At 40.9% G+C, this 14,760-nt stretch overlaps 2 protein-coding genes across 3 annotated transcripts in view; one reads left to right on the forward strand and one right to left on the reverse strand.

Annotated features, from left to right (window-relative positions):
* mcu (mitochondrial calcium uniporter) overlaps positions 1–7,828 on the reverse strand; it is a 68,580-nt gene extending 60,752 nt beyond the window's left edge. The window contains exon 1 of one of the 2 annotated variants that reach the window (XM_085297207.1): positions 7,653–7,828. In XM_085297207.1, coding sequence (XP_085153333.1) covers positions 7,653–7,769 — 117 coding nt within the window. In that variant the 5' untranslated portion in view covers positions 7,770–7,828. The remainder of the gene's footprint in view (positions 1–7,652) is intronic. The other variant, XM_085297206.1, reaches the window with a different exon arrangement.
* A 4,576-nt stretch (positions 7,829–12,404) lies between these two features.
* The window catches only part of micu1 (mitochondrial calcium uptake 1), a 37,764-nt gene continuing 35,408 nt past the window's right edge, over positions 12,405–14,760 (forward strand). The window contains exon 1 of the mRNA XM_085297211.1: positions 12,405–12,563. Within this exon, the coding sequence (XP_085153337.1) occupies positions 12,562–12,563 (2 nt within the window). The 5' untranslated portion in view covers positions 12,405–12,561. The remainder of the gene's footprint in view (positions 12,564–14,760) is intronic.

A 14,760-nucleotide genomic window follows, 5' to 3' on the forward strand; every position in this document is an offset into this window, starting at 1 on the left:
GCTAGTTTCGCTAGTTACCTAAGCATGATATAGCATGTTCTGACTGAGAGATTTCTGAAAAAAATCAAACGTACAGCTCTGCTATCACTTCCAACATAAATGAAGACAGGAAACTAAACAGCAGTGACGTTTGTAGGGTTACTGAAGTTGGGCTAGCTGGTATATAATGATGTGCTACGTGATCGCTAGCGACACAGCTATGTTAGCATAACATAAATAGTGAAGCTGGAGGACGAACACTAACACTTTTCCACTTATAAAAGTTAACGTGAAGGTTCTTCATGGTTAGAGACAAATGCAATCGCATGGCAGGATACTGTAAACGGACCAAACTTCAGTCAGGAGAACAACTGAGATAATCCATCCACAATACGAGGTTAGTCATTAATATACTGCAACAACATGGGAATAGAGCAGCTACCAGAGAATTCAACATTAATGAATCAATGGTACAGAAGTGGAGGAAGCAAGAAGAATGAGTTTAATAAAGTTTGATTTATCTGACTGCTTTGTTTCGCTTAATGTGCCTTATAATCCCGTGCACCTTATGGTCCGAAACATACGTACTGCACACTGCAGTTTAATGTTGCAAAGCACCTCTTTTTAACTTCAGTGGATATTATACATGGTTATGCTCAGGACATGTCAGCCCATTTCTAGTGGAAATGCCTTTTGGTTAAACTTTCAGCAAGGAATTTGCATTTGCACTGTTACATTTTTATAAAGCTTTAATGTACATAAAAACCAGCTTCTTGTTTAAGTGAAAATAAATGGAAGGTTGTCTTTTTGCGCTAGTAATGTTGTGGAGTTGTATTTTGTCTCGCATCAATTATATCGTCGGTTATATCATTATCGCAAATTTTCAAATATATATCGTGATAAATATTTTTGGCCATATCGCCCTGCTCTAAACAAAAGTCTTGCAAAAGGAGGAGAAAGACTGCACTCATGAGGTGCAATTTACATCCTAATGAAATGAAAGCACCCACTCTTTTCTTTTTTTATTTAATTGTCACCCCAGACTGTCAATGTGTCTACACAACATCCATCCAACTCTGCAGCTGCTCTTAATTCACCATGAACTTGAATAAACGATGCTATACCCAATCAATATTTCCAGAAGGAAAGGTCAACCCAAGCTGTATTTTCCAGACTCTTCATAGTTCTTCTGAACTGGTTTGTGACAGGTTGCAAATGTCCAGGTAAGATCCAGGTAAGAATTTACCCCGGTTACGCATGACGATGCCATGAAAATGACTGTGGACAAAGCAATGATTTCAGCGCAGCAAAAGTGAAGTATAGGTTAACAAAGTGACGGGACAACACGTGAGTCTGGAAACCGTTTCCCATAACTGTCACATATTTTTGACGAATTCGGGTAAAGCCGACCTTCACACAAGCTAAATCTGCCCGGTCTAATTTACACTGCTCATTTGGACCCAGCATTCCCACTGATTTGTCACAATAATGAGACCAATCTCATAACTAATGGCCTGAAAGGCAGGGCAGCTGATGACCTTCGGGCTCTAGTAGCAACCTGCCCTCCTGGCAGAGGATGCCACAAGCCCCCCGATCTGAGATGAGAGAGGGTAACCAAGCGATGCCTCCATCCATCATCACATTACGCAAGTTGGCCTAATTTAATGTCCTTTTCAGACCTGACTGCAGACACGCTGGGCCACACAGAAACATGGAAAGCAGCTAATTAGTCTACGCCAACAGCAGAGGTTCGCCAGTCTTTTTTCACTTCAAGGATGAAATGCCATCCGGATTACTAATGAGGACTTTGTCCATCACGACAGTCTCACCCATTGCAATGCCAAACGTCACCATAATGAGGCGATAACTGAAGCATGCAGATCCTCGCTACAGTAAGGTGCTGGATCATTAAAATAATAACTGCACGGTAAATGCAAAACAGGAAACAGATCGAGTGCTACAGTAGCGACCACACTCGCTAAATACATAACACGGCAGACAGCAAACAGGCTGCAAATGATTGGAGCTCCTCAGAGCCTAAAAACTGTTTTGTTTTTTCCCTCTTTATGCCGATGAATTTGCTAAAGTTCACCTTGTTTTTTTAAAGGCAGTAATGCAGAACGTAGTAGTTAGAAAATTCACAGCTGGAGTATTTAGAACATTAGGCACACACGCTTCTACGGCATCCTTCTAACAGGACTAACCTACAACTGTATTTTAAAGCAATACTCTCCAAAATGAAGCCAGTAAACTGTAGAGAAATGAAAAGAATATGTTAAGTTTCTTTTTTTATATTTACAGAATTGTACTTATTATACTACAAACAATGACATACATATGTAATGTTACACAAATTTTACTACATGTTCATTTGTGAGTGTATGTGTGTAAATAGAGCAGTAGGAACAGAAAAAAATCCCATGTGGGGCAGCCCACAGTGGGTTAACAAGGCAGAGACAGCAGCCAAAAAGAGAGCACTGGGTGATTTCTCTGGGGCGCACACAAACCTCAGAAAGAAGAAAAAAAAATGTCAAACACGCTTCTTGCTATGGGCCGTGTGCCTGTGCTCTCAGCAGCTCACGGATCATTAAGGGCCAGTGAGCGTCAACTAGAAAGCAAGTTTGCTAAAAGATATGAAGCAGTGTGAATGAACACAGCGGGTGAGAAGCTTCGCCTCCTAGCACGTCCACACACGTGCACACAGGTACACGTGCACTCACTCACACACAAAATAAGTATTGGACACGTCACAAATTTTCTTGTAAGTGAACACATTTCTAAAGGTGCTTTTGACATGAAATTCTCAGCAAATTTTGACCAGTCAAACTCTCCTGTCAGTGTAAATAAGCTTAACTACACATTTAATCTATGAAAGATTTTGATATAAAAACAACAAGTGCAAGTTCAAATTGATGAAGAAATGCTACGTCAACATCAGTACGTCTCAGAAAAACTGAGACGTACTGATGTTGATGTAGCATTTCTTCATCAATCTGATGAAGAAATGCTGCTTTGGGTTGAAACTGTAGAAAAAATATCTGGAAAATCTCAGAAAACGTTTCGTTAGCTTTTGTTATTTAGTTGTTTATCTATTACTTATTTACTTTGGTTCAGTAGGAAAAGCTGAAAAACACAGTTAAAAGTCTAAAATGTATATCATCCCTCACATTTTCCAAAGCTGCTAAGCTGACCAGAGTGGAGTCTTTGGCTGGTTGATTCTGGCCCCTGGGCCTTATGTTTGACACTCCTGTTTTAGCTGAACTGTTTCACAAACTTGTCGACCTAACTGTAACAGACACAGTGAGTCACCCTGCCGAAATCTGTAGATGGAAAAAAGGCCCATCCGCCACATAACTCCTGAACCACAGCAGACCCTGGAAATTACTCTGGCTACCACTCGACAGGGTGACCGCCACCAGAGCTGACAGGAGCTCTGTCATTACTACGGCCGCTAAAGCTATCAGCTTTTCATCACCGTAATAAGATGACAACACACACTTGTCATTTTGTCTGGTGTTAAGATAATCCATGATCTTTTCACGACACTGCCACGAAATGCCAGGAAAGGTGCTGCAGCATGAGCCTTACAGACAGGAAGGAGACATAAGTCTGTACTGCCTGAAGCTTCAGAGCGAGTATGCGTCCACATTCTGGTGTTATGAGTTACTGAGACGCATTTAGACCCAGCCAGACTAGTTCATGTCCCTGGCAGAATATAACCCACAGTGGTACCAGTTTACTGTCACGTCAGCTTAATAATTAACACCCTAGATACGTTTTACTTCAACTAAATGAGGAAGTGCACCTCTTTATTTTCAGCTCATCTCTAAATTAACTCTTTATCTTTTATTAGGCTACATGCACTTTTACCTCAACCTTGAGTAAATGAACTATTTTGATTTTATGCTGGCCCAACAAATTAAACTGCTGCGGGTGCTCGGCTTGGCCTGATTGCTGGATTTGTTTTGATAAAGACGCATGATATATACCCAGAAGCCACTTTTGCTCTAAAAAAAAAAAAAAAAAAAAAAACAATCAAGAGATTTCAGGAAGTAACTACGAACTTGGTAAATATCTTTTTGGGAATGAGGAAAATCTATTTAGAGGAAATCCTTTTCTGTCAATGTGGCATGCTGTGTATTTTAACAACATTTACTTCTTCCCCGCTTTATTTGTTCATTTAAATCAGGATTGGCAGGAAGAGTGGATGGCACGACATAACAACTGGCACAACCGGCATGTTATTATCTGGTTTACCTGTTTCGACCTTTCACACAGTGTTGCTCTGTTAATAACCAGATGATTTTTGGACAGATTTTATGCAAACAAAACCAAAAAAACAAATGCATGCGGGTCACAGCTTGGAACAATGTCTATACGTTAGTGGGTAGTGAATCCAGTCACAGTGTCTCAAGACACCCGTTTGACTAAGATAGGTTCCCAGTGAATCGGGGTAAACTAACATGCCCGTCTGGCAAAACAAGATTGGTTGCCTCGTTGTTATTTCCTGTTCATTAGCTCACTATCTCAAACTCATAAACACTGGTGCTAGTGATCTTGGCTAATCAGTTTTTCAAGCTCATTATAGGAACAGATATGCCTTAGACTAAAAGTCGAGTCACACTGCAAACTTTTAAAACAGTCTGAATATAGCCAAACAATAAGAGCACTGCTGATGGTTCTTTCAGATTCTTCATATGGGATGCGTTGCATGAATTGCTTTCATGTATCTTTCTGACATGGTTTCACTTCAGGTTTTTAGGGTTTTGGGTCATCTATGATAAAACTAAAACAGGACTTTATAAAAGTGAAATCACTTAGCGTCACGATAACCGTCACTTACAAAGACAATGAAAGCCCTGCGAGAAAACTCAGATCAGCTTTCTCACCCACTCACCCAAGAAAAACTCATCCCACTAAAAACGCCCCTGTGTATAGATAGTAATCCAATATCAGCTATGTTGACCACACATTATTATCACTTCTCTCCTGCTGAGCTACTGGCCATGATGTGATAACATCTGAGAACAGAAACGAAGGTCATCGTTGTAAAACCCAAATGTCATAAACAAACGGTCTCTGAATTGCCATCAGTTATTTTTCACACAACATGGCGTCATACACCTGCCAATCATCTGACTGCAAACTGAAGACTGGACTCATTAAGTAGCAGATAAATGGCAGCCGAATGGACATTTCCCCCATCACTTCATACCATATACCTGTTTCCCCCCTCAGTCTGTAAATGTTGGATCGCTGAGTCTGAAACCAGTTTGTCCGTGAATGGTAGAATAACATTGATGGAACTGCCATTGCGGACACGTCTATCAGTCATTCAGCTATCTTATCACCCTTAGCACAGCCACAAGCTTAGAGTCACTCTCTTATCACACTAATCCGGACAAGTTCAGAGCTGAGTCTGTGAAGGCAGCACGGATAAATTAGTTTACTCCTTTACTGATTGGATTAAAAGCCAGGAGCGGGCCTCGGCCCCCCGGCCCCAGCTGCTCTAGTCTCCAGCTGTTCAGCTTTAATGAACATAGGAGCTTTAATGTAAGTAAATGACTACAAAAAACAATATTTAATGCCTTTTATTGCCACATTTTCCATTAAATCACATATTTTAGATGCAAGATATGAACATATTGACTATCTCGCAGTACAGAAACTCCTGACTGATTTATAACCCTTTTACAAGGAGTATTCCCAGTGACTCGCCACTCCTACTACACATCAGGAAAGCAGCATCATATATGACAGCTGGCTCAATATTAATCTAGTGCAGGTTAAATGCAAGCATATGGAGTACACTGTCTCCTTTGCAGCCCCATCATCAGAGCCATTACACAGCTCTACATTTCAAGTTGGGCTCTAGAAACCATATTTAGGTCTTCTTTGAAACATGTGTGCATACAGCCTGCATGGAAACTGTATGCATCCCACTGCAGCTTTAATCAACACTAGTGCCGAAACAGGGTTTCCACTGGAAGACTCACAAATGAATACAGAGGCTTGGCTGTCACAAAGTGACAGGCCCGCGTTAGGGGCCGCCGCAGCAACGCTTCACTGGACGGAGACACAATATGACAGACAAATAACACTACAAACCTGGGCAGCCTGAAATAAAATGAAAACTTATTAGCGGCCAACTCTGGCAAGAGACAGTGAGTAGTAACGTGCTTAAAACAGTTAAGGCTTTCTTAGAGATGGAAGAGGCCAAGAATATCAATTCAGACTCAAATTTTTTCACTGTAATAGTTCACAGTGGGTGATAGTTCACAGTGGGTCTAGTGTGGAGATATGGAGTGTGTGTGTCTCTTCTGACAGCTCCTTAACCTCCGGGCTGGCCTGCTTCGCTGAGAAGGAAAGCCTCATTTAATTTCATAAGGCCTGTGGAAAGTGTGCCTGAAGATGGTGTCAGAGATAGAGAGAAAGACAACAAAACTCTCAAAACATTACATCAGTACTTCTAACTACTGCAAAGACTTCCACATTCCCAGAACCCCATCCTGGGCTTCTCCTCCCTCCTCAGGCTGCTGCTGGAAAGACTCACAGTTTCCTCTGCCTCTGTGACACCCCCCCTTCTGACAAGGGGGGAGGGGCGGGGGTGACAGAGGCAGGAAAACGCTGTGCAACTATTGCATGGTAGTGACAGCTCTGTAAACGCAATTGCCTTCCTGTTATTGTGAGCATTGTTGAGGGTGCATCCATTACTACAGTGACCATGTAAAGAAAAGACCTGCATCAGCTTGCAGGAATACCTAGGATTTCCCTGATGAATGGGGAAACACCCACAGGGAGGGGAGAAACAGCAGGCTGGCTGGAGAGTCTGACATCATCCAAGTACAGACTTCCATGTTTCTGTGAAGCCTCATGTGTCAACACTGAGTGCATCTATGGATAACTCTCTTCAGCTCTCTTGCAGACACACACACACACACACACACAAGCACAACTTCCTCCTCAGGTCTGGACAGATGTTCATTGTTCTGAGTTTCTGCTGCTGCACAAACACACACCAGGTAATAGCAGAGAGATGGGGCTAACCATCAGCCACGGGCTCTCAATCACACCTTTACTGCAAAAGCACAAAAAATAAGGCATCCATACCCTTCCACAGTCAAACCAACCCTAGCAGGTACTGCAACCTAGAAGCTCAAACTGGGTCTTATTCTAATTCATATTCGCTGATCAGAATGATACTGGGATTAACATATGCCTGCAAAGTTGAAGGATTTCTTCTGGGTTTTGGATTTGTTGTTGTTTTTTTAAATCACGGGTTATGAAGCTTTTGAGAGGCGAATGTTTGAAGGCTAGTTACAGTAAACGGCGGGGCAGCAGCAGCGGGGTGTCGATGGGTTTCAAGTGCTCCAAAAAGCTGCATTGCCTCTCTGTCAAACCTCTACGTCCCACCGTGGATTAAAATATCCACGCGACACCAGGTTGGGATACGTATCATGACTCGTCGTGTGCCTCACCTTTACGTGAAGCTCGACCTCAAAGAAATAAATGAAGTGGGGGAGATATTGACGCTAGTTAGCTTCACTTCCTTAGCCAGCCCCGCTTGCCTTCTCTCCGGTCCAGCCTCGCCAGCTCGGTCCCTACCCCTCTCTCTCTCTCTCTCTCTCTCTGTTTCTCTCTCTCGGAGCTGTCTCAGACGTCCTGGGACTTACCGGTCTTATATGCTGATGATGCCGCTGTGAAGAGACAACAAGTGCGGGGCGGCTGCTGGCCACCGCTCCGCTGCTCCGGGACAAGAGGAGTACTGATCTACACACTTTCACAGCCATCTCTGTAGTGAAAGCTCGCCGTGAAGGAGACTGCTGCGGGCGGGCGGACGGAGAGGCACCGAAGAAGCACAGAGGGAGGGGTGGGCGGGTTTGCGGGGCTGGACTATGATATACACATGCCCAGTGTTGCACCAGTGTGCTAAGATAATGCACTTCTGTGCGCACTAGTTCAAAAAAATGTATGTTATGCGAAGACTGCAGTACACCTGTCTCCAGTGACAATATACCCTACTGCAATTCAAAAAAAAAAAGAAGTCTGGTGATAGTGGCATGGGTGAAGGAACTATATACACACATCTCGGTGAAAATCATTGTTTTTATGTCTAATGTGTTTAACCAAATAAGAAAACATGTGTACTATGTTTTTGTTGTTTTTTAAAAAGAGGGTTTCATTCTTAAAGCTTCACACTTAACACAGTGCACAGTGCAACCTGTCTGAATGTCTTTCTGTCACTCGTCACTCTATCCATCTATAGCCAAATATCAAATATAACCTGTCCTTCAGTCACACTTGTGTTCCTGGATCAAATATAAGTGAACTGGTCTTCATCGGCTTTTAAACAGGTAGGCTTTCATTACATTTCAGAGCTTCTGTGGCCGTTCAATGGGGCAAGCAGTTTATGAGGTGCACTGTTTTCTGGAGAATCATCCATCCACTGCAAATTCAGCTAATGGGAGTGCTAATGGGTCTGTTTGGTCAATGAATGTCAAGGAGACTCCCCACCGTGGAATGCAACCTGTTTTTGTCTGTAATCTTTGACCAAGCCCATCATATAATACCACCTACCACACCTGTGTTGGTCAAGGGTGAGTCCAGATAGGCAACTCTTAAAAGACAAAAACAAACACATTTTGTGTAATTCACCGCAGTGATTTATGTGATCACATGGTTTCTTATCACAACTTTAGATCCAAAGTAAGGAGCAGAAAGATAAGGAATGAGTCAAATTCGTTGTTTTGTTGCTTGTCTTATGTTTTTTATAATGTATTTATTTCAAATACAGTAGCAGTATGTCATTGCTCCTGAACTCATCCCAATTCCTTCTGTACTTCCTCAGGTGCACTGCATCAGGCTGTGTGGGTGATGCAATTTAAATGCAAATTCCCAGTCATGGACAAGGATCTGCTCAAGGCCTCAAGCCTGCATCGATTCACAGGGCGGATCTTTTGTGTGGTGCCAAACACTACCGTGCACTGGCTCAAATAAACCTTTAGACGTCTGCTCTAACTGTGTCACGGCGGTGGTGCATTTGCACATGATGCGTCAGCAGTGTAAACTAAAGAGCTTGCAGCAAAGAAAAGCTACCTGCATGTATTAGATTTCATTAGAGCTAAGACGTGTATGATTTGTTTGTACTCCAAACTGTGTCCACAGCATTAAATCAGCTACTAAAGAGAAGCTATACATATCAGACCGTGGTGTTTGATCTCAGTGTAACCTAAAATGCCCTACATGCCACATTATTGTAACAGCACAACTTCTTATCTTCCTCAAAATCTACAGTTATGATACTTCGGGTGAGTTATCACCAACGTAAAGACACTAACACTGCAGGTGCAAGAAAATAAGACCAGGTGACACCATTCCTTTTGAAAGTAACTAAGTATTTAGATATATCCAAACCAAAGTGGGAAAAAAAAACCACTTTATGGAAAATCTCAATGATACCCCAGTTAATTTCACTAAGACACTCGTGTTAATACACAAATTAAAATAAAAATTAAATTACTGATATAAATTGGACATGACAAGTCTCTACAGCACTAAATTTGTGCGACTCAAATAAAACCACTGCTGACAGTAATCTTTTTTTTCCCCCAGTTATCCTCATATGATTGAATTTTTAATTTAATTTTAATAGAGACGGTACAGATTTGAAACACCCTCTGCCACCATTTCTCAAGGTCATGATGAGTGATTTGAGGAGAGTACAAAATGAGGTGTGTTTGGTTGCCACGTAAATATGAGTGTTCACACATGTCTGTACTTGAATGAAATGTCGCCCAGCGTGAAAATACAAAAGAGCTCCACCCGTGGTTTTATGAAAGAAGTAACGCTCAAAGACAGCATGCATGGGTGTGCAGACGTGGAATACGTCAGAGAAATAAGACTGATGTTAGTGGAGCCAGCTTTTGTTCTCATGTCAAAAAAAGAATAAAAAAGAAGGTGTTGTTGTTGTTGCAGACGAACAACACACCTTCATGGATTTACAAAGGTGTTCCTCAGTGTGGTTCTCAACAGTGTGACACCCTCTTAAACCAACCAAAATTAAAAGAGTTAACAACAGTGTCTAAACATCCTTCTAAAAACAGTTGAGGTTTGGTCTTATCTCCTGCTCCACCTTTGCACTGCCACATTTGCAGGATGGCTTTGATCAGTAGTGGAAGGAAGACATGTTTCTGAATATGCTTCCATGCCTACAGAAACATTTTTGGCCTGGATGTTCATATTTATTTATATGTAGGCTGACATTTGCACTGCATGCATTCTTTTTTTTTCTTGTCTCACAAGTTTCATAGAAACTCCATTTCCATTCTCTGAACTGTAGCCCATTAATTTTGTACAAAATGTTATAAACCAACTTTCATGTTATACATGTTTATGGGTCAATAAAGGAGTCAATATGAATAAGAGCACTGCTGTGGAGTTCTAGGTGACGCTGAGGTTATTGTAGTAAAACTAATAACATCCAATTTGAAATTTCAGTATTTGACAGGTTTCTATTGTGGCATTCTGGTGATACATTGTGAGTCCTAATGAACTCTATGCTGAGGAGCTGCAGGCATATTTAAACAGTGTCCCTTATTTAAGAAAAAACAAACAACTGTAGACTAAAAGACAGCACAGATACAATTTGTTCTAACAAAGATTTTATGAAAAGATAAAAGGAAGGGGAATGGGTGACAATTTGCAAAGGAGGAAGGCAGCAATATTAGTTGCGGTGTGTGAGCATGTGATATTATTATACTGTTGATAATCACTTCAAGTTTGTATCACCTGTTTGAGACAACACACACAGACAGAGACACAAACAATCATAGAGAGCTGACTCAATGAAGCATTTCACTGAGTTATTATAAATTTATAGTTTAAGCCATGACACCTGGTTGCATAAGCATTGCATCCTACTGCATGTAATGCAAAGATTGTATGACCTGAGGCTGTTAGGTGGACATATAACGTCTTTAAGGCTTGTGTGTTCAATTTCAGATATATCTTGCGTGTTCATTCATTTCACTTAGTAGCTAAGGGATAAATGTTATCAATCTAAGTCTGACTAATGAGAATAATTAATATTATTAGAACTCTTCTGACATTTCTGGCATTTCTAAAGGCCTAGGTTGTGCATCATTGTGAAATTTGGGTGACATTGTTCGTGGATGTGACAAAAGCCTGCAGTCATGAAACGTCCCAAGGCAAGCTCAGCCGCTCTCCAGTTTTTCCTTTCACATTTTGCATGCAAACCACCAGATATGTTGGCTCTTCAAGGCAACAATTATAACTGGCACACTGTGGAGAGGCTCGTTATTTAATCTGGAACTCTATAAAGACATATGACTGAAATCAGACACTCTCTTTCAGTTCAGTTTAATATTGTTACATAATACCAAATGAAATTTATTTTATTCTAAAATTTTAAACCTGAAATAGAATTGTTGAATCTGTATTTAGGCCTAACATTAGTAGGTACACCTTACTTGTACTGGGTAGGAGCCCTTTTCCCCTCAGAATTCTTCATGGTATTGATTCAATAAGGTACTGGAATGACAGCATCACACAGTTGATTCAGATTTTTGGGCTGCAAACCCATGAAGCGACCCTCCTGTTCTTCTGCATTCCAGAGATGCTCTATTGCATTAAGATCTTATTACTGTGGAGTAAAGTGCACTCATTGTCATGCTCAAGAAACCAGTTCGAGATTATTTCAGCTGTACAACATGGTGCGTTATCTTGCTAAATGTACTCATCAGAAGATTGGTACATTGTGGTCATAAAAGGATGGTATGCTATGCTGTGGTGTTTAAATGAGGCTCAGTTGGTTAAAAAAACAATCCCTCACAACATTACACCACCAGCAGCAGCAGCCTAAACTACTGCTGTGAGGCAGGATGGATCCACGCCTTCATGGTCTTTACACTAAATTCTGAACCTACCAGCCAACTGTTAGAACAGACACCGAGACTTGTCCGACCAGGCGATGTTTCCCCAGTCTTCTATTGTCCAGTTTTGGTGAGTTTGTGTCAATTGCAGCCTCTTTCCTGTTCTGAGCTAATAAGAGTCCCACTTGGTGAGGTCCTATGCAGCTGTAGCAGTGTGTTGTGTGTTCACAGATGCTCTTCTGCATGCCTTCCTTGTAAAGAGTGGTTATTTGAGTGAGTTGAGTGCATTGCCTTCCCTTGAAGCAGTCTGTCTGTTCACAAAGAGAACTGCCACTCTCTGAATATTTTCTCTTTTTGGACCCTTCTCTGTAAGCCCTATAAAAAAAAAAAGTAAAACAGTTGTGCTGTGCTGACCATAATGTACCTATTCGATTAGACAACTTAAAGTCCCCACAAGACTTTTGATTTTCCTTTACTTACACTGTAATTCCGCCTAAACCTGGACGGAGGGATGATGGGAGGGTGCCTGTGTGAAATGCATGGGGCTGGTACGGAGATGTTGTCCCACCCTCTCTGAAACACGGAACTATTAGCGCAGTACTCCATCACTGCAGACACACTGAGCAAAGACGTACTCTGAATCGGTGAAGACGTTATTACTTTGGACTGAGTGGTGTTTTTATCGCTGCTTATGTAAGTAACCGTGCCTCCTATGAGCTATAAGAAAGCTCCGTAATGACGCAGTGTGTAACAAAACGATGAAATAGCTGCTAGTAGAGCTAGCACTTGCCATTAAATCTAACGTTAACTAGCTAGCTCGCCAGCGTGAGTTACCCCACGAAACAATTACTTGACTGCCGAACTAACCAGCTAAATATTGACATTAACAAGTGACTGACGATAGAAGCATTTAGTTTATTATTGGTTAGACGGGTAGCTGCTAACCTTGTAGCCCGTCATGCTGTTGTCAACGAAGTTAACTTGCGGCTAAAAACAAAACACTGGGATCACTATCAAATGAACAGCTCTAGCTGTTCGTGTTTCCGTTTCAACATGCCAAACGCAACACTAACATCACCTTAACCAGTGTTTTTGAGCCAGTTGTTGACAGCTAGCTGTTTTTGTGTGTGTTTTTGGTGTTGTGTTAACAGTGGGCCATGTCATATTGAACACAAACACAGGAAGGTGTATCTTTCAGTTGTTTGTCTAAGATTATTATTATTGCATGTTTACACGAAACACCCAGAGACTAAAATGATTATGCTTCAAAGGATAGTGCAATGCTAGCTCTTACCCAAAGAAAACATTTCCTAATTTATTTGGGAACAATACATAGCTTTTTTGGGTTAGGTGTCGCAAAACACCCATTAAAAATTCAGGTCTGCATGTTTGTCTTTTATGTTATGTATATGATTTTTAAAAGCTTGGATTGAATTGAGGAGCACAAGTATGAGTAAATGTATAATGCATGTATGTAAGAGGCCATGTAAGGCTTTAGAAGTAATTTCTGTAAGTTTAAAATCAGCTACCAGGCAGCCAGTGTATTGTAACAAAGGTGAGAAAGTCCTGACCCAGATACACTTGACAACGATATGCAGTTTCTGAAAGCTTTAGTTATTTCTTTTTAATGAGGTACTGGTCCATATATCCAAACTGTTCTTTTTAAAATTCTGAATGCTCTTGATACTTCTGAAAATAACCCCATCTCTCTGTGTATGTGTACCCCTAGGGTGGGAAAAAAAGATCCCCAAGCAGCAAAAAGAACTGCTATATTTGCTGTTGTTTAACTGGAATGAATCTGTGGTCTCACCTGAGATCATAAAATGTAATTTTTAATGCCATAGGCTATTTAGATTACACCCCCCCCCCCCCCAACACACACACACACACACACACACACACACACACACACACACACACACACACACACACACAAAAAAAAGGTTTGCTTTTAGGTAGTGAAGAATAATTGTTGAGGACATTGATTTACCTGCTCCTTCTTCAAGTCCAGGTCCAGTGTGCCTTGTAACTAGACTTACGATGATAGTTTTCTATCATTGTAGCTTCAGCTGAACTTAGCATTGAGCTTCTGGGAAAGTGTAAAAGCAAAACTCTCTAATTAAAAATGTGCTGGATTCAAAAAATTAGACTGAATTCTTGAAATATGATGTAAATTAATCATTTTTAAACACTCATAAATACATGAAAAAAGTTGCCTGATATCGTGAGGGCGGCACTGGATTTATAAAGCTGTAATAACAGGATGGAGTTTAATAAGTAGCTAAGTCATGCTCTGCAAGGTTTAGGATATTTTTACATGTACTTTGATAATAATGAGCATTTAACTTTAACACAGCCACCCCCTTTGTTGTGGCTGCTGTGTTCCAGATTTAGCTTGCGTTGATGGAGTTGATGAGGAGACAAGCATTGCAATCAAAAACAGCACTCAAAGTTTGAGCATGCCAAAGGAATGAAGTCTCGCACTCAAATTTCTCCAAAAACATGCCAAGACAAAGCATTCCTGCATGGTTAAGTACAGGTGCAAAGAAAGAAAAAAATTTATCAGATGTTACTCCATTATAACCTAATTAAAAATATATATCAGGAACTCTAACAGCTTACAATTACCTTTAGTTTGTAATCAAAATATGCACGCTTTTAAAACTTTTTTAATGTAAGGTTTTCAAAAGAGTACATTGAAGGACTCTTTGTTGGTTTGTGATCAGACTGAAAGGATGATGAAATGCTGTTTTCCTTATGATATTCTCTCTTTTACAGCTTTGCTGTTTTGTTCAGATGAAAGATGTATGTTTTTCATTATACAGAACGTGCACACGGTAAAATAGAGCAGAGTAGAAACCGAATAAATGTATATATGCCACATAGATAT

This window comes from Mchenga conophoros, linkage group LG13, assembly GCF_057382185.1.
Source record: "Mchenga conophoros isolate Kocher_MC1m ecotype Shallow Benthic linkage group LG13, M_conophoros_male_GT1.1, whole genome shotgun sequence".
NCBI classification, from domain to species: Eukaryota; Metazoa; Chordata; class Actinopteri; order Cichliformes; family Cichlidae; genus Mchenga; species Mchenga conophoros.